Below are 27,514 nucleotides of genomic sequence, written 5' to 3'. Positions count from 1 at the left end.
TCCTGGGGATGATGGAGACAGTCCTGGGGATGCTTGGGGGGTCCTGAGGGTGCTGGGGAGGGGTCCCGCTGGTGTCAGGGGGCTGGAGGTGCCGGGGCCACCTGGGGGTGCTGGGGTGAATGTGCTGGGGGAGGTGATCGAGTGGGTGCTGGGGTGGGGGTGGGTGCTGGGGCTGCTGCACCCCCAGCCCTGCAGCCCCCGCCCATCGCAGGAAGGCTGAGGATGGGTCCCGCCACATTCCTGGGGCTCTGCCTGCTGGGGTGCCTGATGCTGCCCCCCTCCCTGCCGGGTGAGACCCCAAAACTGCGCCCTGAGACCCCAAACTGCGCCCTGAGACCCCCAACTGTGCCCTGAGACCCCCAACTGCACCCTGAGACCCCAAACTGCAATCTGAGACCCCAAACTGCGCCCTGATCCTCCAAACTGCACCTTGACACCCTCCCTGCACCGAGAGCCCCAAACTGCGCCCTAGTCCACCAAACTGCACCCCGAAACACCCCCTGCACCCCGAGCCCCTCCTGCCCACACCCTGAGACACCCCCACTGCCCCCTAACCCTCCAAACTGCGCCTGAGACCCCCAAATTTCACACAGCCCCCCCACTCACACCCTGAGACCCCCAAATTTCACACAGGTCCCCCACTCACACCCTGAGACCCCCAAATTTCACACAGCCCCCCTACCCACACTCTGAGCCCCCCAAAGCCCCTCCTGCCCGCCCCCTGCTTCCCTTTCCCCCAACCTCAGCCCCCAAACAGGGCCGGAGCTGCCGTGACCCCCCAAAGCCGCCCCAGCTGGGTTCGGGGGGCTGTGCCAGTGACCCCGCTGTCCCCGCAGGGGCCGAGGCCACTCGGTGTCCCCGCGGCTGGCTGTCCTTCGAGGGACACTGCTACGGCTACTTCGGGCAGCAGCTGAGCTGGCGGAGGGCTGAGGTGGGTCCGGGGGGCACGGGGGGCTCCGGGGGTCCCCAGGAGCGCGCTGCAGGTGCCTGTGTCCCCAGGCGTGGTGCCAGGCCACCCGCGGGGCGCACCTGGCGTCGCTGCACAGCCCCGAGGAGCACCGGGCGCTCGCCGCCTTCCTGGCGCGGCGGCCGCGGCGCGGAGAGGACGATGAGGAGGGCGACAAGGACAGGGACAGGGACAGGGACAAGGAGGAGAGCGTCTGGATCGGCCTGCACCGGCGGGTGCGTGCCTGAGTGCGCCGTGCCTGTCTGCGCCTCTGTGCCACACCCGATGTGCCACCCCGGTGTCCCCTGGTGTCCCCTGACTGTGCCCAACCCTGCCTTGCCACACCCTGATGTGCCACCCCGGTGTCCCCTGGTGTCCCCTGGCTGTGCCCAAACCTGCCCCGACCCTGCCTTGCCACACCCTGATGTGCCACCCCGGTGTCCCCTGGTGTCCCCTGGCTGTGCTCGCTGTGCCCAAACCTGCCCCGAGCCCGCCCTGCCACACCTTTATGTGCCATCCTGGTGTCCTGAGCCCTCTGTGCAGCGCTACCTGTCTGCTTGTGTGTCCCCTTGTCCCTCTGTGCTGTCCCCCTGTCCCACCTGTGTGCCTCTGTGCCCCTATGCCCCTGTCCTCTTGTCCCCCTGTGCCCCTGTGTCCCTGTCCCCCTGTGTCCCTGTGCCCTCTGTCCCCTGTCCCACCTGTGTCCCTGTGTCCCTGTGTCCCTGTCACAGCGCCAGGGCTGGCTCTGGGCTGACGGGTCCCCGCGCCACTACTGGGCCTGGGAGGGGGACGATGGCCCCAAGGGACATCCCTGCATCGCCATGGAGGACTCGGCAGGTGAGGGGACACTGGGGACAACGGGCTGGGGACAGTGGGCTGGGCACAGCCCTGTGGCGCACGGGAGGACTCAGCTGGTGAGGGGACCCAAGGGTTGGGGGGCAGGGGGGACAGGGAGGGTCAGGGAGGGACGGGGGGGTCACGGGGTGGCCAGGGGGCTCCGGGGCTGTCAGAGGGTCCCCCGTGTCCCCCTTGTCCCCCGCCCCAGCCCTGGCTCGTGTCCCCGCAGGGTTCATGGCCTGGGAGGGCGAGGCCTGTGGGGAGCGCAAACCCTTCATCTGCAAATACCCGGCCTAGAGGGGCCAGGGGCCCGCGGCCCCCACCCCGAGCAGCCCCCCGACTGTGGGGCCTGACCCCCACCCTGCATCCTGCCCCCAAATCCTGTCCCAGACCCCAATCCCTGCCCCAAACCTGTCCCAGACCCCAATCCCTGCCCCCAAACCCCATCCCAGACCCCAATCCCTGCCCCAAACCCCGTCCCAGACCCCAATCCCTGCCCCCAACACCCCACCTCCTGCCCCCAACACCCCACACCCCTGCCCCACACTCTGCCCCCCAAACCCTGTGTCCTGCCCCCCAAGCTCCAGCCCCTTGACCACCCCTGAACCCCAACCCCCAAACTCTGGACCTCTGTCCCCATCCCAAACCCTGCACCCCAATCCCACACCCTGCACCCCAATCCCACCCCCTGCCCCCCTCTGCACCCCCCAACCCCCGGATCACCCCCACCCCACAAACCCAGCCCCCCCTACACCGAGACCCCCCAATAAAGTGACGGAAGCACCGCGATGTCCCCGTGTCCCTTTGCTGTGTCTGCACCCCACGGGTGACACCAATGGGGGACGGGGACCCTCAGTTCCCCATGGGGGGTGGATGTGGGGCACAACCAGAGGTGTCCCCAAGGGAAGGGGTGTCCCCAAGGCAGCCCCTGGGGGTCTCAGCCAGTTCCTGTGTTCCCATGTCCCCCCGTGTCCTCATGTCCCCCTGTCCGCCTGTGTCCCCCATATTCCCATGTCCCCACATCCCCTGCGTCCCCCCTGTCCCCCTGTCCCCCCTTTACCCTCTCCGTGTCCCCGTGCTCTTCCCATGTCCCCCATATGTCCCCATGTCCCCCATGTGTCATTCACATCCAAGTTTCCATGTTCCCCTGTCCCCTTCCATGTCCCCTCCTGTCCCCCTGTCCTTGTGTTCCTGTGTCTCCATGTCCCTCCTGCCTCTCCACGGGGTCCAAGGGGCTCATATTCGGAATTTTGGGGCTCAGATATAGGGTCTGAGGGGGGCATCCGTGCGGTGTATTTTTGGGGTGCACCCATTGGGATGTATCCAAGGGGGTGCCAGGGTTTATCCACGGGGTGTATTTTTGGAGTGCACCCATTGGGATGTATCCATGGGGTGCATTTTTGGGGTGCACCCATTGGGATGTACCCATTGGGATGTATCCATGGGGGTGCCAGGGGTCAATCCACGGGGTGTATTTTTGGGGTGCACTCATCGGGATGTATCTATGAAGTGTATTTTTGGGGTGCATCCATTGGGATGTATCCATGAGGTGTATTTTTGGGGTGCACTCATCGGGATGTATCTATGAGGTGTATTTTTGGGGTGCATCCATTGGGATGTATCCATCAGGTGTATTTTTGGGGTGCACCCATTGGGATGTACCCATGGAGTGTACTTTGGGGTGCACCCATTGGGATGTATCCATTGGAGTGCCAAGCTTTATCCACGGGGTGTATTTTTGGGGTGTACCCATCGGGATGTACCCATGGGGGTGCAAAGCTTTATCCATGGGGTGTATTTTGGGGTGTACCCATTGGGATGTACACATGGGGTGTATTTGGGGGGTCTATCAGTGGGGTGTACCCTTTGGGGTGTATGAATGCGGGTTCTGGGGCTCAATCCATGGGGTGTATTTTTGGGGTGCACCCATCGGGATGTACCCACGGGGCTCCCCGCGTTCCTTCCCGCCGCTGTCACCGTTGTCACCGCGGGGGCGCTGGGCGCGGAGGGGACAAGGGCTGGAACCTCGGGGCCGTTGTGACACCACGGCCACCCCCCGGCCGCCGCCGCCCGCGGCCCCGCAGAGTCACTTTGTCACCAGGGCGCCGCCGCCACCAACACGGCCGTGCCCGCATGCCGGCGCCGCTGCGCTCGCCCCGGGCCGCGCTGGGGGCACCCGCGTCTCCCCCCGAGCCCGAGCCCGAGGCGCCCCCAGCAGAACCCCCCATGCGGAACCACGGCTGGGTGGGCCCCTGGAGACCGCACCGGCCCCGGGGACCCACCTCGGCCGTGTACGGCAGCCCCGGGCCCAAGTACGGCGTCCCCGGCGGCATCGGTGAGTGCGGGGCCGCGGGGCCCGCGGGGGACGGGGGGGACGGGGGCGCCGAGTCCCACCGAGCCCCTGCCCGCCCCCAGGCAAAGACCAGCGCGACCCCTCCGGCCGCCGCGCCCCCGCCTACAGCTTCGGGATGAGGCTGGAGGGCCCCGAGGAGCAGCGCTCCCCCGGCCCCCAGTACCTGGTGCCCGCCGGCTGCACCGCCCGCGGCCCCGAGCGCGGCCCCGCCTTCACCATGGGCGGCCGGCCCCGGGAGCGCCGGGCCAGCGACACCCCCGGGCCCGGTGAGTGAGGAGCGAGTGAGTGAGTGAGTAGTGAGTGAGTAGTGAGTGAGTGTGTGGTGAGGAGCGAGTGACTGAGTGAGTAGTGAGTGAGTAGTGAGTGAGTGGCCGCAGCCCCGGCGGCCGGAGCCCCGCGCGGTGCCCGCAGCTCACGGCGCTGACCCCGCTCGCCCCTTGCAGCCTATTATTCCCCGGAGCAGGCAACCAGGGTGACCCTGCCCTCGGCCCCCGCCTGCTCCGTGCGGTCCCGCACCCGCCCGGACAAACCCCAGCAGACGCCAGGTGAGACAGAGAGGGGGCCGGGAGGGGACCCCCGGGGCTGGGACCCCGTCACACCCCTCGGGCTGGGACCTCCAACCTTCCATATGGGCTGGGTTCCCCATCATTCCCCTGTGCGGGACCCGTCACACCCTTGGGGCTGGGCTGGGACCTCCAACACCCATCTGGGCTGGGATCCCCATTATTCCCCCTATGTGGGGCTGGGCTGGGACCCCCATCATTCCCCTGTGTGGGGCTGGGACCCGGTCATCTCCCTGGGGCTGAGTTGGGACCTCCAACACCCCACCTGGGCTGAGATCCCCATCATTCCCCTGGGTTGGACTGGACTGGGACCCCCTAATCTCCTCTGGGCCGGGACCCCCATCTCCCCCTCCTCGGGCTGGGATCCCCCATCCCCCTGGGCCAGACTGGGCTCCCCAACATGCCCCGGTTGCTCTGACCCGCCCAGCGCCCCGGGGCTGAGCCTTCCCCCCCAAGCCGTGTCCCCCTGAGCCGTGTCCCCTCCCCAGGCCCTGCCACCTACCAGCTGCCACCCGTGGTGGGCCCCCGCCTGGTGGACAAGACATCGACCCCCCAGTACACCATGGCAGGGCGAGGCCGCAGCATCTTCGAGGACGATAAAAACGTGGGGCTGGGGGGACCGGGGGGGCTGGGGGGGGGGCTGGGGGATCAGGTGCAAAGGGACTGGGGGGCCAGGGAACTGGGATCTGGGGTATCGGGGTCCCAGGGGATTGGGGTGCGGGAGGGCTGGGATCTGGGGTATCAGGGTTCCGGAGGGTTGGGGTACCAGGATTGTGGGGTGCCAGGGGTCCGCGGGGTTGGGGTACCAGGGAGTCTGGGGTGCCACGACTGCGGGGGGCTGAGTGTGGGGTGCAGGGGCTGCTGGTACCGAGGGTGTGGGGTGTCCAGGGGGTGACGCCCCCCGCCCCTGTCCCCGCAGACCCCAGGACCCAACACTTACTGCATCGTGGACACCAACCTGTACATGGAGCGGGCTCCCCGCTGCACCATAGCGGGGCGGACCCCCTCCCGCCTGGCCTCCAACACGCCCAGCCCCAGCGACTACTACCCCAAACCGGTGAGCGGGGACGGGGACACAGCGACACAGGGACACAGGGACACAGGGACACAGGGACACAGGGACAGGGAGCCACGGCCCCTCACCCTCACACCGCCTCCGTCCTCCCGCAGGACCGCAAACAAGGACAGACCTTCGGCGTGCGCCACTCGGAGTCCGTGGTCCCCGTGATGGACTTGCAGCTGTAGGAGAGCGGGGACGCGGGTGACGCCGCCAGCGTGTGACAAACACGAACCGCAGCAGCACTCGCTCGCTCGCTCGCTCTCCTTCTGTCCCGCTGCGTCGCACGGGGGCCGGGGCTCCCCCAAAGCCGCGCTTGGCCCATCCCGAGGCAGACCCCGGCTAAACCACGGAGAGGGAACCCGTGGTGGGGCGGGAGGTGCCGGGGTGAGGAATGGGCTACCGACCCCCTCCCCGCTCCAGTCCCATCCCACCCAGGACCTCAGGGCATGGGGGGCTCTGGGGACACCGAACGGGGAGGGGGCGTGCACCAGCGCCGCGCCTTGAGGGGTCCCCCCACTCTGCGGGGTCTGTGGGATGGGGGGGGATCCCTGGCAGGGCATCACCTGCGAGTGTTCGGGGCGAATGAGGGACCCGGGGGCCGCCCCCGTGCCACCCTCGTGTCACCCCCCGTGTCACCCCCCGTGCCGCCCCCGTGCCACCCCCGTGTCACCCCCATGCCACCTCCCTGCCGCCCCCCGTGTCACCCCCCGTGCCACCCCCGTGTCACCCCCGTGTCACCCCCCATGTCACCCCCCGTGCCACCCCCGTGTCACCCCAGTGTCACCCCCGTGTCACCCCCGTGTCACCGCCCTGCCGCCCCCGTGCCATCCCCGTGCCACCCCCCGTGCCATCCCCCGTGTCTCCCCCCTGCCGCCCCCGTGCCGCCCCCCGCCGCGGCCTCTCCCGTGCCCCGCTCGTTGTCCCGGGCTCAGAGTCCACGGCCGGAGCCGCCTGGCCGCCCGCGGGCAGCGGTCACGGGGCCGGGCCGGGCACGGGGCCAGCCGGGCAGCACCGGGCAGGTCCCGGCAGCGCCGGGGCAGGAGCGGCCCCGCGGGCTCGGGCTGGCGGCGCTGAGCAACCGGGGCGCGGCCCTGCGGGTTCCGGTGCCACCGGTGCCACTTCGGGGTGCGACCGTGAGGGCTCCGGTGCCACCGGTGCCACTTGGGGCTGTGACCGCTGCCACATCCCTGTGCCAGCTGTCCCAAAGCGGGGTGCCAGCTGTCCGGGACAGGGATGGACGCCCCGAGCCCTCTCCCCACCCTGATCCGCAAGAAGCGGGACGGGGAGCGCCTGGAGGACGCCGAGATCCGGAGCTTCGTGCGCGGCGTCACCGAGGGCACCGCGCAGCAGGGACAGATCGGTGCGGGCGGGAGGGACGCGGGACACACCGGGGGCGGGAGGGGGACACGGCCGGGGATGCGCCGATGGGATGGGAACGGGGTGGGGAGGGCGGGCAGAGCCGGGGGGACACGGCCGGGGGAGCGACACGGGCACAGGGGAGTGACACGGGCACAGGGGAGTGACACGGGCACAGGGGAGTGACACGGACACGGGGGAGCGACACGGGCACAGGGGAGCGACACGGACACGGGGGAGTGACACGGGCACAGGGGAGTGACACGGGCACAGGGGAGTGACACGGACACAAGGGAGCGACACGGACACAAGGGAGCGACACGGGCACAAGGGAGTGACACGGGCACAGGGGAGCGACACGGGCACGGGAGAGACACGGACACGGGGGTGTGACACGGACAGGGGGGAGTGACACGGGCACGGGGGAGTGACACGGACACAGGAGTGACACGGGCACAGGGGAGTGACACGGACACAGGGGAGCGACAGGGACACAGGGGAGCGACGCGGACACAAGGGAGTGACACGGACACGGGGGAGTGACACGGACACAGGGGAGCGACACGGACACGGGGGAGTGACACGGACACGGGGGTGTGACACGGGCACAGGGGAGTGACACGGGCACGGGGGAGCGACACAGACACAGGGGAGTGACACGGACACGGGGGAGCGACACGGACACAGGGGAGTGACACGGACACGGGGGACACCGGGGCAGAGGGCGGTCCCAGCAGAGGGAGGGACAGCAAAGGGAAACAAACCCCGGGATGTGCCGGGGGGTCCTGGGCAGGGGACACGGCCTGGGGACCACCATGGGAGGACAAGAGGGGGACCCCAGGACGTGGCAGGGGGTCACGGCCAGAGGGTGTGGATGGGTGGGGGTCCTGGGGAGGGCACTGCGGTGCCCCCGGGTGCCACGCAGATGGCATCTGGCTGTGGGCACGGGTCGGGTTGGGCACAAGGAAGGGGCCAGGGAGGTGACATGCGGCCGGCCGCTGTCACCGCAGGGGCCATGCTGATGGCCATCCGGCTGCGGGGCATGGACGCGGGTGAGACGCTGGCCCTGACCCGGGCCATGGGCAGCTCTGGCCGGACGCTGGCCTGGCCGCCCGCCTGGCACGGGCTGCTGGTGGACAAGCACTCGACCGGTGGCGTTGGGGACAAGGTCAGCCTGGCCCTGGCCCCCGCGCTGGCCGCCTGCGGCTGCAAGGTGAGGGGGAGCCGGGGATGGGGCGGGCACGGGGGGTCCCCGAGCCCCACCTGTGCCCACCCGTGCCCCTCCCCAGGTGCCCATGATCAGCGGGCGCGGGCTGGGCCACACCGGGGGCACCCTGGACAAGCTGGAGGCCATTCCCGGATTCCAGGTGTCCCAGAGCCCCGAGGAGGTGACAGACGGGGGGTGATGGCTGAGGGACGGGGACACCACGGGCACCCTCACACCCTGCAGGAACCGGGCTCGGGGGGGCTCCAGAGGGGTGGGGGGAGATGATGGGGTCCCTCTGGGGCAGCCGGGGGGTGTCCATGGGGTGGGGGGTGACAGTGGGGTGTCCATGGGGGTGGATGCCATGGGGTACTGATGGCGTACAGGTGCCAGCGGGCTGTGGGTTCTCACGGGGTCCCAAAAGGGGCAGGAGAAGATGGGGAGCGCCCTTGGGGTGCCCGTGGGGTGTGTGGGTGTCCGTGGGGTGTCCATGAGGAGTCCATAGGGTGTCCGTGGGGTGTCCATGGGGTGTCAGTGGTCTGTCCATGGGGTGTCCATGCGGGGTCCGTGGGGTGCCCGTGGGTTGTGTGGGTGCCCATGAGGTGTTCATGGGGTGTCAGTATGGTGTCCGTGGGGTGTCCGTGGGGTCCCACCGGGACACGGCTCCGGCAGATGCAGCACATCCTGGCGCGGGTGGGCTGCTGCATCGTGGGGCAGAGCGCGGAGCTGGTGCCCGCCGACCGGGTGCTCTACGGGCTGCGCGACGTCACGGCCACGGTGGACAGCCTGCCCCTCATCACCGGTACGGGCACGGGGACGCGGGGACGCGCGGGAGGGGCGCAGGCAGGCGGTGACCCCCCGGTCCGCCCGGCCCAGCCTCCATCCTCAGCAAGAAGGCGGCGGAGCGGCTCTCGGCGCTGGTGCTCGATGTCAAGTTCGGCGAGGCGGCGCTGTACCGCACCCAGGAGAGCGCGCGGGAGCTGGCGCGGAGCCTGGTGAGACCTTGGGGACCCCCGGGACCCCTGCCCGGCTGCCCTGCCCGCCGTCCGCTCCCAGTGTCACTGTCCTCTGTGCCCGCCGTCCGCTCCCGCTGTCCCTGCTCCTGTCCCTGCCCGCTGTTCCTGTCCTTGCTCCTGCTCCTGACCCTGCCCGCTGTCCCTGCCCCTGGCTGTCCGTGTCCCCACGTGTCCCATCCCTGCCCACACTCCCTGTCTGCTGTCCCTTGTCCCCGTCTGTTCTCCTTCCCACTGCCCCTGCCTGTCCCTGTCCCTGTCCTCTCTCTGTCCCTGCCCAGTGTCCCTGCCTGCTGTCCCTTGTCCCTGTCTGTTCTTCCCACTGACCCTGCCTGTCCCTGCTCCTGTCCTTATCCCTGCTTGTTCCCTATCCCCGTCCCTGCCCCACGTGTGCTCGTCCCTGCCCTGTCCGTCCCTGCCCACTGTCCCCGCCTGTTCTCCCTGTCCCTGTCCATCCCTATCCCCGCCCGCTGTCCCTGTCCTTTCCCCCTGTCCCCCCTGGGTGTCCCCGCAGGTGGAGGTGGGCACCCACCTGGGCATCCGCACGGCGGCGCTGCTGAGCCGCATGGAGCAGCCGCTGGGCCGCGCCGTGGGCAACGCGCTGGAGGTGCTGGAGGCGCTGCAGTGCCTGGAGGGGGGCGGCCCCCCCGACCTGCGACACCTGGTCACGGCCCTGGGTCAGTGCGGGACACGGGGGGACACGGGGGGACACGGGAGGGAGCGGCCTGCGACACCTGGTCACGGCCCTGGGTCAGTGCGGGACACGGGGGGGAACACAGGGGGGGACACAGGGGGGCCAGGGTCTGCAGACACGGGTCCTGTGTCCAGTCCCAATCCTGGGGTCCCCCTCACACTCTCTGCCCCCTCATGGGGTCCCTGTCCCTCTCCCTGGCCCCCGCCCCTCCTCCCTGTCCCAAGCAGGGCTGGGGGTGCAGAGGGGCAGTGGGGCAGGGTTTGGGGCTCCCCAGGAGTGGGGGTCCCTGTGGGGGTCCCAGCCCTGTCCCGTTTGGGGTGCTGCTGTGGCAGTGCAGATGGAGCAGGGGGCTGTGGGGCAGTGTTTGGGGTCCCTGTGGGGGTCCCAGCCCTGTCCCGTTTGGGGCGCTGCTGTGGCAGTGCAGATGGAGCAGGGGGCTGTGGGGCGGTGTTTGGGGTCCCTGTGGGGGTCCCAGCCCTGTCCCGTTTGGGGTGCTGCAGGCGGGGTGCTGCTGTGGCAGTGCGGGATGGCCGCGGGGGCCGAGCAGGGCCGTGAGCGCCTGGCCCGGGCTCTGGACGATGGCTCGGCCCTGGGCACGTTCGAGGCCATGCTGGGGGCGCAGGGGGTGCCCCCCGACACCGCCCGGGGCCTCTGTGCCGGGACCCCCTCGCAGCGCCGCCAGCTCCTGGGCGAGGCCAAGGTGTGCGAGGAGCTGCCCGCGCCGCAGGAAGGTCAGAGGGGACCCCAACCCAAATCCTGCACCTTCCCCTCACCCCGTGCCCCTCCGGGGGGCTGAGGGTCCCCCTATTCCCACTGCCCCTATCCATCGCCATCCCTTTGCTCCTGCCCAGGATGCTCAAGACTCCCCTGGATTGTTCCCCCCACCCTGAGAGTCCTCACCTGCAATCCCTTGCCCCCCATCCTCTGTGCTTGGGGGTCCCCAAACCCCCCTTCCCCTTGAGGGTCCTTGGTTCCCCGTGTTCTGGGGGTCCTCACCTGTGCCCCCTGTCCCCCATCCCTGGGCTGTCCCTGATCCCTGAGGGATGCCCATATCCTGACCCACCTGGGCTGGGATGTCCCCATCATGTCCCTGTTCCCCACCATGTTCCTGACATCCCCATGTCCCTGTCCTTCCCTAATGTCCCTGTCCCCTCCATGTCCCTGACATCCCCATGTCCCTGTCCTTCCCCAATGTCCCTGTCCCCTCCATGTCCCTGACATCCCCATGTCCCTGTCCCCCCCTGTCCCTGACCCCCTTTTTCCCCAGGCTGGGTGCAGCAGGTGCGGGCGCTGCCCCTGGCGCGGGTCCTGCACCGCCTGGGCGCGGGCCGCTCGCGGGCCGGGGACCCCGTGAACCCCCGCGTGGGCGCCGAGCTGCTGGTGGGCACCGGGCAGCACCTGCGGGCAGGTGAGGGGGGCTCCCCAAAACCCCCCATAGCCTCCGTGTGCCCCATGGGTATCCCCCTGCCCCCTTCCCTCAGGCGAGCCCTGGCTGGGGGTGAATCTCGGTTGAGGGGGGAATATGGGGGGATCAGAGCCCCCGATAACCTCTCCGGTCCCCTCCCTCAGGCGAGCCCTGGCTGCGGGTGCACCATGAGGGCACCCTGGACCCTGAGGGCCGGCGCGAGCTGCAGGACGCGCTGTGCCTCGGCCCGCAGCCCCCCCGGGACCCGCCGCCGCTGGTGGCCGAGACCATCGTGCCCTCGGGAGCCCTGCCCGGGCCGTGCCGGGACTCGCAATAAACCGCGATGATCGCGATGCCGGGGCCATGTCGCGATTCTCGCCCCCGGCGCCGAGTCTGAGGGCTGCGGCGCGGGGCGGTGGCGCCACCTTGTGGTGAAAGGGGAGAGTGCACGAGGGCCCGGCCACGCCCCTCACATTGACCACGCCCCTCTTGTTTTGATCACGCCCCGCCCACATTGTAAGCGCACTCTACAGACCACGCCCCATTTAGCCGTGGTCCCGCCCTTTCCCACCGTGGTCCCGCCCCCTCCCTGTATTTCCGGTTCCGCCGGCACCGGCGGTGGACGGCGCGCCGGGGAGCGGGCGGAGGCCCCAAAGGTCGGCGAGCGACTGCACACGGCGGGTGGAGGGAATGAGGGCACCGGGAGCGGGGAATGAGGGGCCGGGGCGCGTTTGAGGGGCAGAGCGGGGTCCGGGAGTAGCAGGGACAGGGACGGGGTCAGCGGGGATTTGGTCTGGGGGGAAAGAGCAGCAGGGAACGGGGCGCAGGGGGTATTATGGGGGCAGAATTGGGGTCCAAGGGCAGCAGGAGGGGTGGGATGAGGAGTCAGGGGGCATTTGGGGAACAGACTGGGGGCTCCGAGACCAGCCGTGTATTGGTTAGGGGACATTTGGGGAACAGCGTTGGGGTCCAAGAGCATCAGGCAGGGTGGGAATGAGAGGCCAGAGAGCACTTGGGGCACAGGACTGAGATCAAAACCCACCACGGGGAGGGGGAACGCCGGGGCAACTCCCACCCCCTGACCCCCCCTCGCCCTCCCCACAGCCCCAGCGATGCTGCGGTCCCTTCGCCCCATCCCGCAGCTGTGCCCGCGGCTGTGCCCCCCCGGGCCGTGCCCAGCGCGGTGCCAGCCCCGGCGCCGCCTGGCCGTGCCCCCGGGCGCCCCGCTGCTCCCGCTGTGGCAGCGGCTGTGCGTGGCGGGCGCGGTGGCGGGCGCGGCGGCGGCGGGCTGGCTGTACGTGCGGCACGAGAAGGAGCGGCAGCAGCGCTCCCGCCGCCTGCAGCAGCTCCGCCGCCTGGCGCTGGGCCAGGGCGACTTCCAGCTGCGGGACACGGCGGGCGCGGCGCGGAGCAAGGCGGATTTCCTGGGTCGCTGGGTGCTGCTCTACTTCGGCTTCACGCACTGCCCGGACGTGTGTCCCGAGGAGCTGGAGAAGCTGAGCCGCGCCGTGGAGCTGCTGGAGCGCGACCCGGCGCTGCCGCCGCTGCAGCCGCTCTTTGTCACCGTGGATCCCGAGCGCGACGACGCGGCGGCGCTGGAGCGGTACCTGCGGGACTTCCACCCGCGCCTGCTGGGCCTCACCGGCACCCCCGAGCAGGTGCGGGCCGCCGCCAGCGCCTTCCGCGTCTACGTGAGCGCCGGGCCCCGCGACGCCGACGGGGACTACGTGGTGGATCACTCGGTGCTCACGTTCCTCGTGGATCCCGACGGCGTTTTCCGGGACTGCTACGGGCGCTCCCGCACGGCCGAGGAGGTGGCGCGGAGCGTCAGGGGACACATGGACGCCTACGAGCCGCTGCCCCCCGCGGATGGGCAATAAACGGCCGTGACCCCCCCCAAAGAGTGGGGTCTGTCGTGATTTGGGGGGTGGGGTGGCACACGGCAGGGGAAAGGGACAGCTGGCAGCCTCCAGTGTCCCCTAGGTGTGTCCCATGGGGGGACAGAGCCCCGAGAGCCTGCAGGGGTGGCACACAGAAACACTGACATCCCCAGTGTCCCCTAGGTGTGTCCCATGGGGGGACAGAGCCCTGAGAGCCTGCAGGGGTGGCACACAGAAACACTGACATCCCCAGGTGTGTCCCATGGGGGGACAGAGCCCCGAGAGCCTACAGGGGTGGCACATGGAGGACAGCTGACAGCCCCCAGTGTCCCCCAGGTGTGTCCCATCAGGGGAACAGCCCTGACAGAGCCCACACCCTTCAGGGGTGTGACATGGTAGAGGGGAGAGCTGACAGCCCCCAGATGTGTCCCATGGTGGGGACAGAGCCCACAGCTTGCAGAGGTGGAACATGGTGGGTCAGGGACAGCTGACAGCCCCCTGTGTACCCCAGATGTGTCCTGTGGGAGGGACAGCCCTGAAAGAGGCCACAGCCTGCAGGGGTGTCCCATAGAGGGGGACATCTGACATCTCCAGTGTCCCCCAGGTGTGTTCTGTGGGAGGGACAGAGACCACACCCTGCAGGGGTGGCACATGGCAGGAACAGGACACCTTATAGCCCCCTGTGTCCCCCAGGTGTGTTCTGAGGGAGGGACAGAGACCACACCCTCTGAGGGCTGTCCCATAGCAGAAATGGACACCTGATAGCCCCCAGTGTCCCCAGGAATGGTCTGGGATGAGGAAGGCTTTGAGTGGGCAGGTGGAGGAACCCCCAGGTGTGTCCTGTGAGGGGGAGAACATGGGTGAGTAGGCGGAGGGACCCCCACCAGACCCCACTGTCCCCCAGCAGTGTCACATGGCAGGGAGGGACCCCTGCAGCCCCCCAGGAGTGTCCCATGGGGCAGAGGGCTCTGCACAGGTGAGTGAAGTGACCCCTTCCCAAGAGGAGACAAAAAGCAGGTGGGCAGAGGGGCGCCCCAGCCCCTCTCCACAATCCCTGTGCACCCAAATCCCATTACACCCCCATTCCCCCCCAGGGAAGAGGCCTGTCCTTAGCAAAGTGGGGGGGGGGTTTATTGGGGTCTGGGGTCCCTCTAGGAGGGCAGCTGGAAGTGCTGGAACCTCTCGTGCGCCGGGCGTGCCGAGAGCAGCCGCAGCCGCGCCGTGTCCAACGCCTCCTCCAGCCCCGGCTCCTGCGCCAGCTCCACCTCCGCGTCGTTGGCCTGGGGAGGGGACACACGGGGTGGCCGGGGGTCCTGGCACAGCCAGCGACCCCCCCAGGGAGCCCCCAGAGCCTTACCAGCTGCAGCGAGGCCAGCAGGTAGCGGCACACCTCGAACGGGGGCTGCCCGGCCACCAGGCTGGCCAGAGAGTGCCACCGGCCCAGCTCCGCACAGCGCCCGGTCAGTGCCAGCCCGTAGGCACGGACATCGAAGGGGACACGGCTCTCCTGGGGGACAGCAAGGGGACAGGGAGTGTCACTGGTCAGTGCCAGCCCGTAGGCACGAAGGGGACACGGCTCTCCTGGGGGACAGCAAGGGGACAGGGAGTGTCACTGGTCAGTGCCAGCCCGTAGGCACGGACATCGAAGGGGACACGGCTCTCCTGGGGGACAGGAAGGGACAGGGAGTGTCACTGGTCAGTGCCAGCCCATAGGCACGGACATCGAAGGGGACACGGCTCTCCTGGGGGACAGCAAGGGGACAGGGAGTGTCAGGGAATGCCACTGGTCAGTGCCAGCCCGTAGGCACAGACATCGAAGGGGACATGGCTCTTCTGGGGGACAGCAAAGGGACAGGGAGTGTCAGGGAATGCCACTGGTCAGTGCCAGCCCATAGGCACGAAGGGGACATCGAAGGGGACACGGCTCTCCTGGGGGACAGCAAGGGACAGGGAGTGTCACTGGTCAGTGCCAGCCCGTAGGCTCGGACATCGAAGGGGACACGGCTCTCCTGGGGGACAGGAAGGGACAGGGAGTGTCACTGGTCAGTGCCAGCCCATAGGAACGAAGGGGACATGGAAGGTGACACGGCTCTCCTGGGGCACAGTGAGGATGAAGGAGTGCCACCTGTCAGTGCCAGCCCCTATCCATGGACATGGAATGGAACATGAGACTCCTGCAGGTATGAGGGGACAGGGAGGGTTAGGGGTGGAGTGAGAGGGGCAGGGGGGTGCTCAGGGGTGGGCAGGGGGCTCTGGGGTGTGTATGGAGTGCTCAGGGGTGGGCAGGGAAGGGCAGAGGGCTCAGGGAGTGGGTGGGTGCTGGGTGTTCAGGTGTGAGCAGTGGGGCTCAGGGGTGCCAGCCCCCAGCCCAGGCAGAGCCCCCCAGCCCAGGCAGAGCCCCCCAGCCCAGGCAGAGCCCCCCAGCCCAGGCAGAGCCCCCAGCCCAGCCCAGCTCCGTGCCTGCTCCTGCAGCAGCGGCTCCACGCGCTCCTCCCACTGCCGGATGCGCTGCGACAGCTCCGTCTCCTGAGCAAACTTCTGCGAGCTGGCCATGAACAGCTCCTGGGGACAGGGACAGCAATGGGGACACCCCCAAGCCTCCTGGGGACACCCCCAAACTTCCTGGACCCTCTGGAGTCACCTCCAGGTCCCCACGTTCAGCACCTACCACGTTCCTGCGCACCAGCTCCTCATAGCCAGGTTCAGGGGGGTCTGTGGGAAAAGGGGGTCACAGCACACTGCCACCCCATGCGAGGGACAGGGGACAGAGTGGGGACAGATGGGTCAAGGAATTGGGGAGGGAAGGGTCAGCAGCTCACCCAGGTTTCCTTCCTCCAGCACCTCTGGCGCCTCAGGCTCCATGTCCTCGTGCTCCACAAAATCATCACCATCCCCATCTGCCAGGATGGGGACACTACTCAGTGTCCCCTGAGACCCCCTCAGTGCCCCCTGAAACCCCCCCAACCTTCTGGGACCCCCCCAGACCCCCAGGAAGGAAAGAAAGGCTCCCCAGGCTGGGGGATTTGGGGGTTTGGGTTCCAGCACCTGCCCCATCCTCGCTTTCAGCACCACGCTCCTGCTCCAGCTCTGGCTCCAGCTCCGGCTCCAGCTCCCTCAGCATCTCCTGGAGGGAGGAACAGCCCTAAGCCCCCCTGAGCATCCCCAGAGCACGGCAAGGGGGTGCTGGAGCCCCCCAGCCCCCCAGTTTAGCTCGCACCCCACTCACCCCCCGTCTCTGGAGCTTCCTGTGCGCCGCCAGCCGCTCCTTGAAGTGCCGCCAGTACAGCACCTCCAGGTCTGCAGGATTGGGAACAGGGATTTGGGGGGCTCCTCTGTGCCCCCCCAAAGCAGAACCCCCCCCCAGGCATCCCAGGCCCTTCCCCTTTGCAGGAGCTGGTGTCCACTGCCCCCAGTTTTGGGGTGTCCTTCCCCTCCTTCCTACTCCATTGCAGGATCCAGTCCCTGGTGTGCCCCCAGTTTTGGGGTGCCCTTCCCCTCTATGCCCTCCCCACTGCAGGATCCAATCCCTGATGTGCCCCCAATTTTGGGGTGTTGTTCCCCTCCATGCCCTCCCCACTGCAGGATCCAGTCCCTGGTGTCCATTCCCAGTTTTGGGGTGTCCTTCCCCTCTGTGCCTTCCCCACTGCAGGATCCAGTCCCTGGTGTCCATTCCCAGTTTTGGGGTGTCCTTCCCCTCCTTCCTACTCCATTGCAGGATCCAGTCCTTGGTGTCCATTCCCAGTTTTGGGGTGTCCTTCCCCTCCATGTCTTCCCCATTGCAGGATCCAGTCCCTGGTGTGCCCCCAGTTTTGGGGTGTTGTTCCCCTTCATGCCCTCCCCACTGCAGGCTCCAGTCCCTGGTGTCCATTCCCAGTTTTGGGGTGTCCTTCCCCTCCCTCCTACCCCACTGCAGGATCCAGTCCCTGGTGTCCCCCAGGACAGGGAAAGTGTCCCTGCCCATGTCCCCTCACCTGCAAAGGTGGGGCCCTTCCTCCTGGTTTTCTGGCCCTCTGTGACGTTGTTGTCTGGGGGGAGCAGATCAGGAACAATCATTGGATGGAAACTCCATGGATTCATCAAAGCTGGAAAAGCCCTCTGAGCCCATCAAGTCCCTCCCAGCACTGCCAAGGCCACCCCTGTTCGTGTCCCCAAGTGCCACGTGCACAGGGCTGTTAAATCCTCCTGCTAAGTATTTTTCAATCCTTTTGGATCCCAATCCCACAGGAATCACTCACAGGCTGCAGAGAACCATCTCGTGAAATCCTGGGGCTTCCTCGGGCCCCTCCTCTTCCTCTTGCCTCCAACCACATCATCCAGGCCGTGTGGCACCAGGAAGGGCCTCCCTGTGGGTGACACGGGTGACACCGGGTGTGCGGCCACCGCCAGGGGCTGGGAAGGGGAAGGGGCCCCTCTGGATGTCCTGGGGCTGGAATGACCCAGCATGGGAACAGGGACACTTGAGGATGTCCAGTGGGGCTGGGAGTGATCCACTGTGGGGCTGGGAAGGACCTGCCATGGGGATGGGGATGTGGGACTGGGAATGACCCCCTGTGGGACTGGAAAGGACCCACCATGGAGCTGGGAATACTGAGGGATATGGGGCTGGGAATGAGCCGCTGTGGGAGCAGGGATACCCCACTGTGGGACTGGGGACACTGAGGGACACATAGCCAGGAGTAACCCTCCCATGGGATTGGGAAGGACCCACCATGGAGCTGGGAATACTGAGGGATATGGGGCTGGGAATGAGCCGCTGTGGGGCTGGGGACCCTGAGGGACACGTGGCCAGGGATGACCCACCTGGGCCATGCTGTCCCTGCTCCCCTGGAGCTGCCCAGTTTCCCCAGAAATACCTTTCCTGAAGGGCTTCTCCTCGGAGTCTCCAAAGGGGTCGAGGCTCTGCCATGGATTGGGCTCCTCCTGGCACAGGGGTGAGGATGGGCAGGGGGCTCTGGGGCATCCCAGGGGTCCCATCCTGCCCGGATTTGGGATCTCCCTGGCTCCAGGCCCCCCCTTACCTTGCTGAGGGCTTTGGGGTCCTGGTTGGGGAGTCTCTCCCGCAGGATGTACCCCCGGGTCCGGGGCAAGCTCTGGGGGACACGGAGAGGGACAGTGAGGGATGGGGGGACGTGGAGAGGGACAGTGAGGGACGGGGGGGACACGGAGAGGGACAGTGAGGGACAGGGGGACACGGAGAGGGACAGTGAGGGATGGGGGGACATGGAGAGGGACAGTGAGGGATGGGGGGACATGGAGAGGGACAGTGAGGGACGGGGGGACACGGAGAGGGACAGTGAGGGATGGGGGGACACGGAGAGGGACAGTGAGGGATGGGGGGACAGTGAGGGATGGGGTGGGGGGATCCAGGGGTCTGGGGAAGGAGTGAGGGGCTCCAGGAAAGGAACAAGGGGCTCCAGGGAAGGAACACGAGGCTCTGGGGAAGGAGTGAGGGGCTGTGGGGCTCCAGGGATCCAGGGAAGGAGCACAGGCAGCCCCCCAAGCCCCTGCCCCACACAGACCCTCTGAGCCACGATGTGTTCGTTGGGGACCGGAGTCACTTCCATGTCATCCCCCAGGGAGACCCCGGGAACGTCGTCATCGTCAGGTCCTGCATCACCTGGAGGGGTGGGAATGGGCAGAGGCTGGAGAAGCTTTCAGGACCCCCCATTCCCACCCTGTCTGCCAGGGAATCTCCCCAGGAGCTCCTCCTGCCAGGGCAGGAGCAGGGAATGGTGCAGTTGGAAGGGTTGGAAAATCCCCCCGAGCCCAAATCCAAGCATTCCCAGCACTGCCAGGGCCACCACTGACCCTGTCCCCAAGTGCCACATCCACAGGGATGTTAAACCCCCCCAAGGACAGGGACCTCACCCCTGTGCCAGGGCTGCACAGCCCTGTCCAGGAGGAAATGCCCCAAAATCCACCCTGAGGCCGTTCCTGTGGAGAGCCTGGTTCAAGCATGGCTTAAAGAAAGAGGCCATGAAGGTATTCAGCTAAGGGAAAAAAGCAGCCTTTCCCAGGCTTGATTCTGTAAATAATTAAGGATCTCAGCCACCTTTTATATAAACAAGATTCTCAGACCGTTCTGTCCTTGGCTGCTACTGGAAACAGATGGCCGGTCTGGGAACAGATATGAAGGTTTTGAGAACTTTTCATATCATGGTGAGAACACTGATCTTGGTTTCAGTAAACTAACTTCAGCTATTGTAAACAAAAGGAGGAGCTGAAGTTTTCTCTACAGCCTATCAGGAACTCAGATTTTGCAATATGCATGAAGTGAATTAACACTGTTATAAAAGGTGTCTAATTTGATCAATAAACTGGAGTCGATGCTGATCAACAAAGGTGGGTCCCTCCCTTCACTTCAACACGTTCCCTCTCCTCCCATCCCCGTTCCCTGGGAGCAGAGCCCAGTCCTGACCATCCCCTCCTGGCAGGGATGAATTCACCCCTCACCCTCCTCTGCAGGCCCCTGGATGGACAGAGGGAGCCCAGGACACCTGGCAGGTGCCACCCCTCACCTGCCTCCTCGCGGAAGCTCAGTGCCCGCACCAGGGCTGCGCCAGCGCTCGGACACTCGGCGGGGCCGGATCCCGGGGCCGCTGCTGGGGACAGCGACAGTGACAGTGACAGTGAGCCCTGGCAGTGGCAGGGACGGTGCCAGGGCCACCCCAGAGCCCCCGGTACCTGTGGCCGTGCCCAGGGGCTGCTCCTGCTGCGGGTGGGTGGGGGAGAGCCCGGCCAGCTCCAGCAGGAAGGCGCCCGAGGAGTGGGGAGTGGAGGTGTTCATGCGGAAATCCCTGCGGCTGGCCAGCACCTCGCCGCGCCGGCTGCGGGGACACGGCACGGCACTGTCCCCAGGGTCCCTGGGACAGCCCATGGGACAGCCCAGCAGCACGGGAATGGCCTGGATGGCCACACACATCCTGCACAGGGATTGTCCTGCTCCTCCAGATCCCAGCGGGGATCGTGTGTTTGGGCTGAGGGACTCAGCTGGAGCAGGGGAGGGGACACGGGACAATGCCAGCCAGGGGAGGGGACATGGGACAATGCCACCCAGGGACTGGAGCAGGGGAGGGGGCATGGGACAATGCCACCCAGGGATCATGACTGGAGCAGGGGAGGGGACATGTGACAATGCCACCCAGAGGAGGGGACACGGGACAATGCCATCCAGGGGAGGGGACATGGGACAATGCCACCCAGGGGACATGGGACAATGCCACCAGGGATTGGAGCAGGGGAGGGGACACGGGACAATGCCACCCAGGGGAGGGGACACGGGACAATGCCACCCAGAGATCCTGGCTTGAGCAGGGCAGGGGACACGGGACAATCCCACCCAGGGGAGTGGACACGGGGCAATGCCACCAGGGACTGAAGCAGGGGAGGGGACATGGGACAATCCCACCCAGGGGAGGGGACATGGGACAATTCCACCCAGGGGAGTGGACACGGGGCAATGCCACCAGGGACTGGAGCAGAGGAGGAGACACAGGACAATCCCACCAGGGAAGGGGACACAGGACAATGCCACCCGGGGGAGGGGACACGGGACAATGCCACCAGGGACTGAAGCAGGGGAGAGGTCATGGGACAATGCCACCCAGGGATTGGAGCAGGGGAGGGGACACGGGACAATGCCACCCAGGGGAGGGACACGGGACAATGCCACCCAGGGGAGGGGACACAGGACAATGCCACCCAGAGATCCTGGCTTGAGCAGGGCAGGGGACACGGGGCAATGCCACCAGGGACTGAAGCAGGGGAGGGGACATGGGACAATCCCACCCAGGGGAGGAGGACACAGGACAATCCCACCCAGGAACTGGAGCAGAGGAGGAGACACAGGACAATCCCACCAGGGAAGGGGACACGGGACAATGCCACCAGGAACTGGAGCAGGGGAGGGGATGTGGGACAATGCCACCCAGGGGAGGGGACACACGGCAATCCCACTCAGTGCAGGGGACACAGGACAATCCCAGGAGTGGCACCTCAGGAGGGGATTTTCCTTCTTCTCCCCCTCTTCCGGGGGCACCAGGGACATCGGGGTCAGGGGAACGATGTTCACGGCCTGGGAAAGGACAGGGAGGTGGCAGAGAGCTGGGAAAGGTGCCATTGTCCCCAAGGCCACCACCCTGGCTGGATGGCCCTGTGATTCACCTGGGAAAATGGTGCCATGGAAGGAAGGAAAGGAGGGAGAAAGGGAAGGATAAAAAGAGGGATAAAAGGAAGAAAAGAAGGAAAAAGGAGAGAAAAAAGGAGGGAGAAAGGAAGGGAGACAAGGAGGGGGAAGAGAGGGATAAAAGGAAGAAAAGGAGGAAAAAGGATAGAGGAAAGGGAGGGATAAAAACAGGGATAAGAGAGAGAAAAGGAGGGGGAAAGAGAAGGGGAAAGGGAAGGATAAAAAGAGGAAATAGAGGAAAAAAGGGAAGGAGAAAAGGAGGAAGGAGGGATAAACAGAGGAATAAAAGAAGGGAAAGGAGAACTAAAAGGAGGCATAAAATGGAACGGGTTCCTCTTACGGCAGGCTGCTGATCCCTCCTCATGTCCACGCTGGCCTGGCTGGTTTCTGGGATGTCATCCAGGGACAGGAACTGCAGGAAAGCCCCCCCAGTGTCACCCCAGCTGGCAGGGACACCGAGGGACCCCCCTGGAGCAGGACAGGGAGCACAGAGCCCGCCTCACCTCCTCCTGCCTCTCCGTGAAGGTGGCGTCGGCATCGCGGCCGTCGGGGCCCAGGGAAGAGGGCAGCTTCTCCCTCCTGGGGAAAAACGGGCTCAGGATCCATGGAATGGGGGCCAGGGGTCCCTCCAGCCCTGCTGTGGCCCCCCCCAGGTGGGAAAATCCCAAAAAACAATGGGGTTTTCCCTCTCATCTGTGTCAGTGTGGGAGTGCAGAGGAGCTGGCAGCACATTCCGAAGGGATTTTCCTTTTGGAAAAGGCTCCCTCAGGCTCCTCTGGACTCCTGAATGCCCAGGAACCAGAAGGAAAAGCAGCCCTGGTTCTGTGTGTTATCCCTGTGATGGCATTCCTAAACCTGGGATGCTCCTCCCAGGGCAGGGATGGGAGAGTGGGTTTGGCCCAGGATCAGGGCAGGGATTCTGCAGGAAAAAATCCCCTTTGGGAAGGGAAAATTCTCCCCTGGGAAGGGAAAATCCCACTCACTTTTTCCTGGAGAGGGAGTCCAGTGTCTGGCAGACCAGTATGTACAGGTGTTCCACCTGGAAAACAGCACCTGGGGCTGGAAAAGGGGGAGCAGCTCCTGGGAAAGCTCCTCCACCCGAGGGACTCCCCCTCTCTCCCATTATGGAGGTCAATTCCATGGGTTTTGATGCTCTTTTCCCTTTTTTTCTGCTGTTCCAAGGCCAGACTGGAGGAAATCCCTGGAATTTGGAGCAGCCTGGGACAGTGGGAGGTGTCCCTGCCCATGGTCCCCTCCCACCCAAACCATGCCAGGGCTTTGTGGTCCAAAAGCTCCAACATGCCACAATTTTGTGACAAAGTAGGATTTTATATCCCACCCTGGAGAACAGCAAAACTCCTGCTGTTCCCTGGGGCTGCCAACAGCTACAAAGGGATCAAATTTCAGAAGGATGAGCTGAAATTAAGGATTTGAAGCCAAGGGAGAATTCTGGGGTGACCCCAGGGACTCGGGGTGGCTCAGGGTCATGGGATGGGATGGGATGGGGATGGGGATGGGGATGGGGATGGGGATGGGATCCATGGGATGGGGTGGGATGGGATGGGATGGGATGGGATGGGATGGGGTGGGATGGGGATGGGATGGGATGGGATGGAATGAGATGGGGATGGGATGGGGATGAGATGAGATGGGGATGGGATGGGATGGGATCCATGGGATGGGATGGGATGGGATCCATGGGATGGGGATGGGATGGGATGGGATGGGATGGGATGGGATGGGATGGGATGGGATGGGATGGGATGGGATGGGATGGGATGGGATGGGATGGGATGGGATGGGATGAGATGGGGATGGGATGGGGATGAGATGAGATGGGGATGGGATGGGATGGGATCCATGGGATGGGATGGGATGGGATCCATGGGATGGGGATGGGATGGGATGGGATGGGATGGGATGGGATGGGATGGGATGGGATGGGATGGGATGGGGATGGGATGGGATGGGATGAGATGGGGATGGGGTGGGATGGGATGGGGATGGGATGGGGATGGGATGGGATGGGATGGGATGGGATGGGATGGGATGGGATGGGATGGGATGGGATGGGATGGGATGGGATGGGATGGGATGGGATGGGATGGGATGGGATGGGGTGGGATGGGATGGGGATGGGATGGGGATGAGATGAGATGGGGATGGGATGGGATGGGATCCATGGGATGGGATGGGATGGGATCCATGGGATGGGGATGGGATGGGATGGGATGGGATGGGATGGGATGGGATGGGATGGGATGGGATGGGATGGGATGGGGATGGGATGGGATGGGATGAGATGGGGATGGGGTGGGATGGGATGGGGATGGGATGGGGATGGGATGGGATGGGATGGGATGGGATGGGATGGGATGGGATGGGATGGGATGGGATGGGGTGGGATGGGATGGGGATGGGATGGGGATGGGATGGGATGGGATGGGATGGGGGATGGGGATGGGATGGGGATGGGATGGGGGATGGGGATGGGGATGGGATGGGATGGGATGGGATGGGATGGGATGGGATGGGATGGGATGGGATGGGATGGGATGGGGATGGGGATGGGATCCATGGGATGGGAATGGGATGGGGACACGATGGGATGAGATGGGATGAGGATGGGGATGGGATGGGATGGGATGGGGATGGGATGGGGATGGGGATGGGTGGGGATGGGGATGGGTGGGGATGGGGATGGGTGGGGATGGGGATGGGTGGGGATGGGGATGGGTGGGGATGGGATAAGATGGGGATGGGGCAGGTGTGATCTCACCTTCCTGCTGTAGATGCAGGCAGAGCCCTGGATCAGCAGCGCTGCCTCCATGAAGTTCATGGTGGTTTTGCCGTTGTCGAAGGAAATGGAGATCTTGTCCAGCTGGGAGGGGCAGGGTTTGGGTTTAGCTTTCACAGAGGTGTTTGGAAAGGTTTTATCCTGTTATCAGTCTCAATGAAGGGTGAGACACAAGAGATGTAAAGCTCAACACTGTTCTATTAAAGCTAACTTATTTTCTGGTTACAATTGCTTATAAATATTTTTCACCCTATTAGCTTCTGCCACGCAATATTGCTATTAATTCTAACACTAATCACTTATAATTAATTATGTTAATTCTAACATTGCTGTTAACTCTAACACTGACCACTTATAATTAATTATGTTAATTCTAATATTGCTGTTAATTCTAACACTAATCACTTATAATTAATTATGTTCATCCTAATACTGCTGTTAATTCTAACACTGATCACTTCTATTTTCACTCCATGTGGTCTTGCTACCGTGCGTCTTTCACAGTTTTGATTCTCTAAAATTAAATTTTAATCAAAATTTGTTAAATTAAAATTTTAATTCTCTAAAATTCTTTTGCAAGGCCACATTTTAAAACGGGTTTCTAGTTCAATCTCTCTCCCAATAATGTAATTTATATTTTTTGGCTTTAAGTCAGCACACATTATTATTATTATTATTATTATTGTTGTTTTGTTGTTGTTGTTTTGTTGTTGTTGTTGTTGTTTTGTTGTTGTTGTTGTTGTTATTGTTATTATTATTATTATTATTACTGTTTGCATACAGATGTGTAAAACTGTGAGTTTTCTGTGAGGTTTTGGCAATTCTTTATAAATTTACTCCTCACAGGCAGGGAGGAGAGGCTGAGCCTGGCAGGGCTAAAGGGCTAAGGGATAAAAACAGGGAGAAAAGGAGGGGGAAGGAGAGTGATAATAGGGAGAAAAGGAGGAAAAAGCGAGAAAAGAAGGAATAAAAAGAGGGAGAAAAAGAGGAGGAAGAGAGGAATAAAAGGAGGGAAAAGGAGGGGGAAAGAGAAGGATAAAAAGAGGAAAAAGCAGAAAAGAAGGGGGAAAGAGAGGGATAAAAGAAAGAAAAGGAGGGACAGAAAGAGGAATAAAAAGAGGGGAAAGAGAGGAATAAAAGGAAGAAAAGTACAGATAAAAGGAGAGAAAATAAGAAGGAGAGGGATAAAATGAAGAAAAGGAAGACAAAAAGGAGTGAAAAGGAGGGATAAAAATAGGGGGAAAGAGAGGAAGAAAAGGACACATAAAAGGAGAGAAAATAAGAGGGATAAAATAAAGAAAAGGAAGACAAGAAGAGGAGAGAAAAGGAGGGATAAAAATAGGGAGAAAAGGAGGAAAAGGGAAAAAGAAAAAGAGGGATAAAAATAGGGAGGAAAAAAGAGGGAAAGAGAGGGATAAAAGGAAGAAGATGAAGAAAAAGGAGGGAGAAAAGGAGGGGCAGGAGACACGAGGGGCTCTGGGGTGAGCCCGTTACCTCCTCCAGGTACTCCTCCAGCTGGGCAGCCACATCCACCTCCCAGTTCTTGGTGAGGTCCCGGATGGGCTGCAGCAGGTGCACGAAGCGGGAATCCACCCCTTCCATGGTGGGGTCCCCCCTGCAGACACCCCAAAAACGGCCTGGGAGCTCCCAGCTGTGCAGGAGGGTCCCTCAGGGAATCACTGTGCTGGGCTGCAGGGCAGGGGACAGCGCCAGGGGAAGCTCTGCAGGAATCACAGCTCGGCTGGGTGGGAACGGAGACACAGCTCAGGAAACGGGGAATTGTTTGGGCTGGAAAATGCCCACCCCAATGCCAACAGCAATCCCAATCCCGACACACAGATCCCAATCCCAGTCCTGATCCTGATCATAATCCAAACCTCAGTCCCAGCCCTGGCCCTGATTCTCATTCCGACAGTGATCCCAGTCCTGACCTGATCCTGATCTGTCACAGACATCTTTTGTGAAAAATCCTTTCTTCAGGATTTTCCCCCTTTCTGAGAAGCTGTGGCCTCAGCAACAAAATGTAAACAATGGTTATCTGCTGCTGTGGAATGCAACAGGTTGATATGTGATTGGTCTTCTGTAGATGTTTAGATTTACTGACCACTCACAGAAGAGCTGTTCTTGCTTTCTGCCTGGACACAGAACTTTGTTATTCATTCCTTTTCTATTCTTAGCTTAGCTAGCACTTCTGAGAACTTTTCCTTCTATTCCTATTAGTATAGTTTTAATGTAATATATAGCATAAAATAATAAATCAAACCTTCTGAACATGAGGTCAACATTCTCGTCTCTCTCTTCACCCTGATCATGACCCTTGCAAGCCCTGTAACAGTGATCCCAGCCCTGGCCCTGATTCTCACTCCGACCGAGATCCCAATCCTGACCTGATCCTGGCCCTGACCCTGATCCCAACCCCACCCCAGCCCTGGCCCTGATTCTCACTCCGACCATGATCCCAATCCTGACCTGATCCTGGCCCTAACTTCACTCCCAACCCTGACTCCGACCTCAAACTCGACCCCATTCCCAACCCTGATCCCGCTCCCCACCCTGATTCTCACCCCAATCCCATCCCCTATCCCAACGCTCACCTGACCCCGACCCCAATTCCCATCCTTAACTCTGCCCTGGTCCCGATCCCAACCCCAACCTCAATTCCGATCTTGATCCCAGCCCCGATACCCAGCCAGACCCCGACCCCAATTCCCATCCCAATCCCTACTCTCAACCTCGACCGTGATCCCAATCCCCCATCCCGACCTCAGTCTCCACCATGATCCCGACCTGACCCCGGTCCCCATCCAAACCTCGATCCCGACCGTGATTCCGATCCCAGTCCCGGTCCCGGTCCTCATTCAAACCTCAGTCCCGACCCTGATCCCGGTCCCTACCCAAACCTCAATCCCGATCGTCATTCCGATCCCGATCCCATCCCGGTCCCGGTCCCCATCCAAACTTCAATCCCGACCGTGATTCCAATCCCGATCCCAATCCCAGTCTCGATCCCGAACTGATCCCGGTCCCCATCCAAACCCCGATCCCATCCCGATCCCGGTCCCCATCCAAACCCTGATGCCGGTCCCGATCCTGGTCCCCATCCACACCCCGGTCCCGATCCCGCCGTGTCCCCGCTCTCCGCCCCTCACCGGCCCCTCCTCATCCCCCGATCGCCGCCGCCATTTTCGTCCTTCCCGCGCTCCGTGACGCTCCCCGAGCGC

At 63.9% G+C, this 27,514-nt stretch overlaps 5 protein-coding genes across 7 annotated transcripts; 4 read left to right on the top strand and 1 right to left on the bottom strand.

The window, feature by feature from the left end:
- Positions 1-146: 146 nt before the first annotated feature.
- On the top strand, positions 147-2,502 carry LOC141728984 (dromaiocalcin-1-like). Its single transcript, XM_074540307.1, has 5 exons — positions 147-289; positions 837-931; positions 1,000-1,182; positions 1,678-1,783; positions 2,013-2,502. The coding sequence occupies exons 1-5, from the start codon at positions 223-225 to the stop codon at positions 2,078-2,080; spliced, it is 519 nt and encodes a 172-aa protein (XP_074396408.1). The 5' UTR covers positions 147-222; the 3' UTR covers positions 2,081-2,502.
- Positions 2,503-3,778: 1,276 nt separating this feature from the next.
- On the top strand, positions 3,779-6,329 carry CIMAP1B (ciliary microtubule associated protein 1B). Its single transcript, XM_074540305.1, has 6 exons — positions 3,779-4,118; positions 4,199-4,402; positions 4,580-4,681; positions 5,188-5,303; positions 5,619-5,756; positions 5,870-6,329. Exons 1-6 carry the CDS (start codon positions 3,917-3,919, stop codon positions 5,942-5,944), a joined length of 837 nt encoding a protein of 278 aa, XP_074396406.1. The 5' UTR covers positions 3,779-3,916; the 3' UTR covers positions 5,945-6,329.
- A 417-nt stretch (positions 6,330-6,746) lies between these two features.
- On the top strand, positions 6,747-11,784 carry TYMP (thymidine phosphorylase). The gene is made up of 9 exons (XM_074540304.1): positions 6,747-7,119; positions 8,126-8,328; positions 8,405-8,503; positions 8,992-9,121; positions 9,196-9,314; positions 9,847-10,009; positions 10,527-10,757; positions 11,294-11,434; positions 11,596-11,784. The coding sequence occupies exons 1-9, from the start codon at positions 6,993-6,995 to the stop codon at positions 11,766-11,768; spliced, it is 1,386 nt and encodes a 461-aa protein (XP_074396405.1). The 5' UTR covers positions 6,747-6,992; the 3' UTR covers positions 11,769-11,784.
- A 135-nt stretch (positions 11,785-11,919) lies between these two features.
- Positions 11,920-13,332, top strand: SCO2 (synthesis of cytochrome C oxidase 2). The gene is made up of 2 exons (XM_074540306.1): positions 11,920-12,087; positions 12,536-13,332. The coding sequence occupies exon 2, from the start codon at positions 12,544-12,546 to the stop codon at positions 13,309-13,311; it is 768 nt and encodes a 255-aa protein (XP_074396407.1). The 5' UTR covers positions 11,920-12,087; positions 12,536-12,543; the 3' UTR covers positions 13,312-13,332.
- Positions 13,333-14,426: 1,094 nt separating this feature from the next.
- On the bottom strand, positions 14,427-27,510 carry NCAPH2 (non-SMC condensin II complex subunit H2). 3 transcript variants are annotated; one of them, XM_074540303.1, is made up of 21 exons: positions 27,443-27,510; positions 25,788-26,034; positions 24,276-24,445; positions 22,480-22,535; positions 22,000-22,075; positions 21,837-21,908; positions 21,306-21,385; positions 19,996-20,138; positions 19,830-19,913; positions 18,831-18,928; positions 18,330-18,401; positions 18,165-18,231; positions 17,547-17,654; positions 17,283-17,336; positions 16,538-16,608; positions 16,357-16,435; positions 16,131-16,208; positions 15,980-16,023; positions 15,772-15,873; positions 14,669-14,818; positions 14,427-14,591 (listed from the first exon to the last, which is right to left on the bottom strand). In XM_074540303.1, exons 3-21 carry the CDS (start codon positions 24,333-24,335, stop codon positions 14,463-14,465), a joined length of 1,623 nt encoding a protein of 540 aa, XP_074396404.1. In that variant the 5' UTR covers positions 24,336-24,445; positions 25,788-26,034; positions 27,443-27,510; the 3' UTR covers positions 14,427-14,462. The 3 variants fall into 3 exon arrangements, with proteins under 3 accessions (XP_074396404.1, XP_074396402.1, XP_074396403.1); XM_074540301.1 differs by having other exon boundaries at positions 24,276-24,377; XM_074540302.1 differs by having other exon boundaries at positions 19,830-19,910; positions 24,276-24,377.
- Positions 27,511-27,514: the final 4 nt, after the last annotated feature.

This window comes from Zonotrichia albicollis, chromosome 4 (genome assembly GCF_047830755.1).
Source record: "Zonotrichia albicollis isolate bZonAlb1 chromosome 4, bZonAlb1.hap1, whole genome shotgun sequence".
In the NCBI taxonomy this organism is placed as follows: Eukaryota; Metazoa; Chordata; class Aves; order Passeriformes; family Passerellidae; genus Zonotrichia; species Zonotrichia albicollis.
The sequence above is the reverse complement of the archived record's forward strand: the minus strand, read 5'-3'. Positions and strand labels throughout refer to the sequence as shown.

Excerpts from the sequence above, each read along its gene's own strand:
- LOC141728984 (XM_074540307.1), top strand. The coding sequence starts at position 223 with ATGGGTCCCGCCACATTCCTGGGGCTCTGCCTGCTGGGGTGCCTGATG. Across the intron at positions 290-836 it reads GCTGCCCCCCTCCCTGCCGG|GGGCCGAGGCCACTCGGTGT; the intron begins GTGAGACCCCAA and ends CTGTCCCCGCAG. Across the intron at positions 932-999 it reads TGAGCTGGCGGAGGGCTGAG|GCGTGGTGCCAGGCCACCCG; the intron begins GTGGGTCCGGGG and ends CTGTGTCCCCAG.
- CIMAP1B (XM_074540305.1), top strand. The coding sequence starts at position 3,917 with ATGCCGGCGCCGCTGCGCTCGCCCCGGGCCGCGCTGGGGGCACCCGCG. Across the intron at positions 4,119-4,198 it reads CGGCGTCCCCGGCGGCATCG|GCAAAGACCAGCGCGACCCC; the intron begins GTGAGTGCGGGG and ends GCCCGCCCCCAG. Across the intron at positions 4,403-4,579 it reads CAGCGACACCCCCGGGCCCG|CCTATTATTCCCCGGAGCAG; the intron begins GTGAGTGAGGAG and ends CGCCCCTTGCAG.
- TYMP (XM_074540304.1), top strand. The coding sequence starts at position 6,993 with ATGGACGCCCCGAGCCCTCTCCCCACCCTGATCCGCAAGAAGCGGGAC. Across the intron at positions 7,120-8,125 it reads CGCGCAGCAGGGACAGATCG|GGGCCATGCTGATGGCCATC; the intron begins GTGCGGGCGGGA and ends CTGTCACCGCAG. Across the intron at positions 9,122-9,195 it reads CAGCCTGCCCCTCATCACCG|CCTCCATCCTCAGCAAGAAG; the intron begins GTACGGGCACGG and ends CGCCCGGCCCAG.
- SCO2 (XM_074540306.1), top strand. The coding sequence starts at position 12,544 with ATGCTGCGGTCCCTTCGCCCCATCCCGCAGCTGTGCCCGCGGCTGTGC.
- NCAPH2 (XM_074540301.1), bottom strand. The coding sequence starts at position 25,895 with ATGGAAGGGGTGGATTCCCGCTTCGTGCACCTGCTGCAGCCCATCCGG. Across the intron at positions 17,337-17,546 it reads GAGATGGTTCTCTGCAGCCT|ACAACAACGTCACAGAGGGC; the intron begins GTGAGTGATTCC and ends TGCTCCCCCCAG. Across the intron at positions 16,609-17,282 it reads GAAGGGCCCCACCTTTGCAG|ACCTGGAGGTGCTGTACTGG; the intron begins GTGAGGGGACAT and ends CCAATCCTGCAG.